At 39.1% G+C, this 5635-nt stretch overlaps 1 protein-coding gene across 3 annotated transcripts in view; it reads right to left on the minus strand.

Annotated features, from left to right (window-relative positions):
- LOC108691963 overlaps positions 1–5635 on the minus strand; it is a 94195-nt gene that overhangs the window by 86645 nt on the left and 1915 nt on the right. For 2 of the 3 annotated variants that reach the window (XM_018199961.1, XM_018199960.1), the window contains exons 2-8: positions 4663–5548; positions 2872–3128; positions 2392–2779; positions 2042–2297; positions 1753–1944; positions 774–1458; positions 561–657 (exon numbers count right to left, since the gene is read on the minus strand). In XM_018199961.1, the coding sequence (XP_018055450.1) occupies positions 561–657; positions 774–1458; positions 1753–1944; positions 2042–2297; positions 2392–2779; positions 2872–3128; positions 4663–5437 (2650 nt within the window). In that variant the 5' untranslated portion in view covers positions 5438–5548. Of the gene's footprint in view, positions 1–560; positions 658–773; positions 1459–1752; positions 1945–2041; positions 2298–2391; positions 2780–2871; positions 3129–4662; positions 5549–5635 lie in introns of those variants that run through there. The other variant, XM_018199962.1, reaches the window with a different exon arrangement.

The raw sequence follows: 5635 nt of genomic DNA on the forward strand, positions 1-5635 counted from the left end.
ATCATAATAATCTAATAAATACCAATGTTTGAACAAATTTTTCATGATATTTAAAGCAAAAATTTACAATTATAACAGACGTATATTTTTATATAGTTTCAATTGAACATGTGAATAAGAGATTTTTATAAAACGATTGGTTTAAAGGGATTAATCGTTCCGCGCAATTTCATAAGAGAATAGTTTAAAACGTATACGTTAAATAAAAGTCAATTCAGTTTTACCTAAGTAACGGAAGTGTGCTTCAACTATTCATGCTAGAGAAAATCTTCCGAGCTATTGTAGATTTCTTTAATTAATAAGAAGTAGTATATTACTGTGCAAGAGACGAGAAAAGTTTAAAACTCGCTGAATATACTTTTAAAAATTCAAGTGCTCCAAGTGCATTAATCGTCTTCTTGGGGTAGAATAATGTAATAATTTTTACTTTGTTTTTTAATCTCCAAACAGTAAAGTTAAAAAATGTCGATATATACAAAAAAAAAATGTTTTCGTAGCGTCACATACATAATACGAAACTCACTGCACAGTAAGCACATTTCATTTGAATTATCACTTACCTTGTTCCTTCTCCGGAATTTTTGCAGGTGCCTTCTTTTCGGGTGCTTTTGGTGAACAATTCTTTCGCGCTGGCCTCACAGTTAATGTCGGTGGAACCTGTCAGAGATAAGCAAATATAACTGTAGATTCATTTTTATTGAGATATAATAGACTTATTGTCTATTTATGTATGTTATGCCATCGAAGTGCAAACATATAAAGGATATACTCACCACTTTCTCGGACCTTTCGCCCGACGGTAATCTGGCTATGGCCGCGTCAGGACTGTCCTCAGGCGGTGGAGGTTGCACAATCCAATTGTATTCTCGTTTCTCAACAGGCAGGCCCCATCTCTCGTACTCGAGACTTTGCGTGCGCAAGGTCTCGTAACAATCCAAGCACACCACCGCAAAATCGCCGTTTTCTAACAGTAGGCTTTTCTCCGGTTGCCTATGATACCTCAGGAACGGAAAGTCCTTTACTGGCAGCGCTCGTACACGTTTTCTGTACGTTACAATGCCGCAAACATAACAGCAATAATCATGGGTGTTATATTGGCGCTCGGCGGCGTTCACTTGCTGACCACTGGAGAGAGATTCGTGCTGACGCCATTGCGCCAACAATGAATGATAACAAAACGTGCAGACCAGGGCAGAGCCGTCCTCACGGAGTTGTTCGGCATTCGGTGGTGACTGGTGGCGCAACAGTTCCGGGAAAAATGGCGCGTTTCGACCCTGAGGACGGCCATACAAGACTCTTGCTAGAGTTAAATCACTGTGTAAACCGCATAAGAAACAATAAATCGAGCTGCTCGATGTGCCCGGATTGCTTCCGAACGTTCGATCCGAACTGGAGCTCGGTGGCGTAGCAATTGACCGATTCACATCACCGTTTGGATGTGGACTAGGAATATCATACCTGGAATTTAAGATATTACAAATGTTACATTTTTAATTATCATGATATAACATTTAATGAAGATAATTCTAGAAACAATTACTTTTTTTTCAATGTAAATTGTTCACAGAATTGTGTAACTGTTCATCTTTTCATGAAGATAAAATTATAGATATTTATACAAATGTGATAGATATAATTATAGATAAAGCCATTTTAACACACAAAACATTTCTTGTGGTTTGCATTATTAACATGCATAATATATGCAAACCATTTAAGATTAACAGTTAACGTAAATTGCGGCGGACTAACCTGCGACGTTCTAAGGGAACCCGTTCAGCATCCATGCTTTCCCACTGTTGCGCAAGATGATTTACGCAGTGACTACACGCCAATACTCTTCCATGACTATCCATACAAGCGTTTTCAGACGTACGTGCCATTCCTCGTAAGCAAGGAAAATGCATAGCATGTGAATTCATTCCCTCCGGGCTGGTAGATAACCTAATAAAGATAAAATGTAGAATTATCGATATTTCGATAATTTGATATTTATAAAACTGTAATTTTCTCAGTGATATTTATATATAGTAGAACTTACCATTCCATATGAGTACGAGGATACAATCTTTCACAAATATAGCATCTATAATTTTGGCCAAGCGCAACAGTTCCATTTTCTGCAGGACCGTTGCTAGGTGAATTTCGTTGCCCAGGTGTGGGAGCTTTCACGGAGGTACTGCTTCGTTGCTTATTTGTAGCAACCGTTGACTTGTTTAAGTCGTATGGCTTAAAGCGAATATCGTTACCAGCTAAATTGGCTGGAGATTTTGGAACAGCAGGCCGTGGCGAAGGACCTACAGTAAAAACGTTCAATTATTTTAGACACATCTGCAAATATCAATAAATATAAAGTATAAATATTTTTTAAGATTAATGAAAATTAATAACCTTGTTGACGGAAATCTACATTTTGTCCGGCTGGCTGTGCCTCGTTATTTTCTCCGCCAAACACTTGCTGCTTTTGCGGGATAGCTTTGTAACAAATGGAGCAAACCTGCACCATTCCCTGAGGACTAATAGGACTAGCTCCTGACGGAGGTCTCAGAGAATAAATAAAAGGGAAGTACACCTCCTTCTCTGGATTAGGACAGCAATACAGAAGTCTAATACTGGATGAAGGGTACTCGAGAGCGCAAGTGTAGCAAATAAATGTGGTTGTATCCATTGTAGGTGCTTGCCGCTTGCGAAGCGTATAATTTCTATCACCATGCGGTACTCCTTGCCGTGTATATGCTTTCCACTGTATTAAAAGATGATTCTGACACGCTGAGCAGGCCTAAAAAATAAAAATATATGAATTATTATATAAATATTAAAAATAATTTTTTAACAAGTATATCAAGAAAATAAATATGTCGGAAAATATACCTGTACTCGTCCAGCACTGTCCATGGGTCGACTTCTACTTGGCCTAGGATGAAGCATCAGTGATGGAAAGAATGGCGGTGGACTGGAAGCAGGATGCGGTGGAGTTGGCAGTGGCTTCGCAGCGATATGACTGAGAGATCCTCTCTTGAATTCGTCCCCGCAAACATAACAGACTTCTGTGACCGAGTTTTTGTCCGGCATCGACAGATCCAGAATGTCCGTGCCGACGCTAGATGATGATCCACCGCTATAGATAGCTGCAATCGCAACGTCAGACAATTGATTACACAGTTCGTTCATTGTCGACGAATGCAATTTACGCGACGTCGCGTAAATCTATGAACGCGCGACAATACAACTGGCCATCCTATTTGTCCTGAGAATCGCACACATCTTCGACATTATCATCGCGCTTCACGTGGCCCACTTAGAAACTGTATTTTTTTGTGAGTTTATCTCCATGTTATATTCACGCTATATTCGAATACGGAGAGTGTTGATAATTTCTCGCGCTTTCATATATGATAGCGAATACAGTGTTTCAATAGCTCCATTTCGAACGACCCGGTTATCTGTGGGGGCACCCGCTGACTAATGAATATCAGATCGGCCGGATCGAAATTGTAGAGGTCACCAAAGCTCAATAATCCGCGAACGCGAGCGGAGCGCGGGAGGAAAATCGCCTAGAATCACCACTCAGATCAGACGTGCACGTTGAATGAATCGGACGGCTCTTTGCCGCGACTTTCATATAATTCTTATCTACAAAACTGTTAACCTTTACTTTCAAACGTTTACATTAGCGCACGGAAGGACTAAGGCCAGCGTAAATAATGACCCGATTCGTATATTTACCGCGTACACATTCTGAAACGAGATAACGTAATAGAAGTAAAAAACAGCTTTTACTTCTGATAGCGGATAGCTCTATAGCGCTTGTCCAAGGTGATTTCATCCAAGTTATTTCGTTAAGTGTACACTTCGAACCCGTTTTAAATATTAAAACGCTTCAGCACGATTGCCACTAAATATTTTTTCATTCACACTGTCGTATATATATATCTCTCTCGTTGATACTTTATCTATATCTAATTGTAAGTACACTGCTGTTAAAGATATCGGTCTCTTAATATAGGATGGCCAGTAAGTTGTAATAAATCGTAATAACTGGTAAAGTAGTGTAATGTGTACCTTATCGAGGATTTGAGTATCAGAAAAAAGACAAGTATCTTACTATTTAATAAATACTAATTTCATAATCTATATACGTTACCAATTTTATTTTTTCTTTTATTTTCGTTGAAATAATTTCTTGAACTATACCACAATTTACCATATTATGAACAGTACATTCTTTGATTCTCTCAAAGTTAGGAATAAAAGCAGTAAGTTGACCTTAGATAAAGATCCAATTAAACTCCCTCGGTCAATTTAATAATTAGGAAGATCCCGACAGTTGCTTTCGCATCTTGTTTTATATATACACGTTTCTTTAAAGAAACGCTTCTTATCGATAATAGTATTATCATCCAAAATTATTTATTAAAAAAAAAGTAAAAATATTTTTAGACAATTACAGAAAATGTTTATTTATCATTTTTGTAATTAAAAAAATATTTGTACTCTTTTTAATATGTTGTTTCAGATAAACAATAATGTTTATTTGTAATTTGGAATGTGCAAAACAAAATATAAAAATTACAAATAAATACATAAAAGATACACGTTTTCTTTCTCTCAATTTCAAATATGGATATTAATAGATGTGACTTTTGATGAATAGTAATTAACCTGCAGGCGGTGGTAAGGTTGGTTGTGGGGCAGGTGAGCTTCTAGGTGCGTGTCTTAGATCCAATGCCGCCTCATTGGATATTCTAGTGTCTTCGACGGGCTGTCGTGGGCTCTGCAACCTTTGATGAGGTGATTGCAATCTATGGTGGGGAGATTCCATTGTGAGTCTTGCTTGTTCCAAGTGCCTATGTTCCGCCGTGTTAGAATGCGGCCTTGACACCTCGACAATCGAATTCGACGGCGGTCTAGCCTGCTCGATTCTTGGCGAAGGCGAGGGTGGTAATCGAGGTGAGACGCCAACCGGTCGACTTTCCTGTCTAAGTTGTGGCGTCTGATCGTTCGTCAAGCCTAGAACTTGGGCAGCGTACTCGCCCTGAAGTGCCATTTCTGCTCCTGTGAATGGCCCGCCGTCGCATCTTTTCAACCAATAAATTCGCTGACTGTGAGGTCTAGCTTCTCGTTCGTAGCTCTCCCACTGTTGTAACAGCAGAATGTAACATAGATTGCAGGCCTTGACAGCACCGCTTCTAACACCATCGCCGCGATAGCCATTTGGCGGCTCATGTGATTCAAGAAACGGAAAATAGGGCTCATTGGGCGAACCACCTGAACTTGGTTTCACTCGTAACCAATGTTGCTCGCTGTGGCCCACGGCGCCGCAGACGAAGCAGATTCTTACTCCGCCGCCGTCCTCGAGCGGATTAGGCTGTGCATTCGTGAGCGATTGCCCCTCAAGTCCCGAATCATTCTTCACATATAATTTGCTTTCCATCATGTCAGGAAACCATTGGATCCTTTTTTAACGCCCTCTTATATCTTCGTGTTTGGCACGCATGTACGATCAGAAATCACAGTGATTGATAGAGCTTCTATCTTTTGTGTATATCTGAAAATATAGAATTAAGTTTATAAATAAATTATATATGGTATACATTTGTGATTCTAATATATCATTTACATATATATATATATA

This window comes from Atta colombica, unplaced genomic scaffold, assembly GCF_001594045.1.
Source record: "Atta colombica isolate Treedump-2 unplaced genomic scaffold, Acol1.0 scaffold55, whole genome shotgun sequence".
NCBI lineage: Eukaryota > Metazoa > Arthropoda > Insecta > Hymenoptera > Formicidae > Atta > Atta colombica.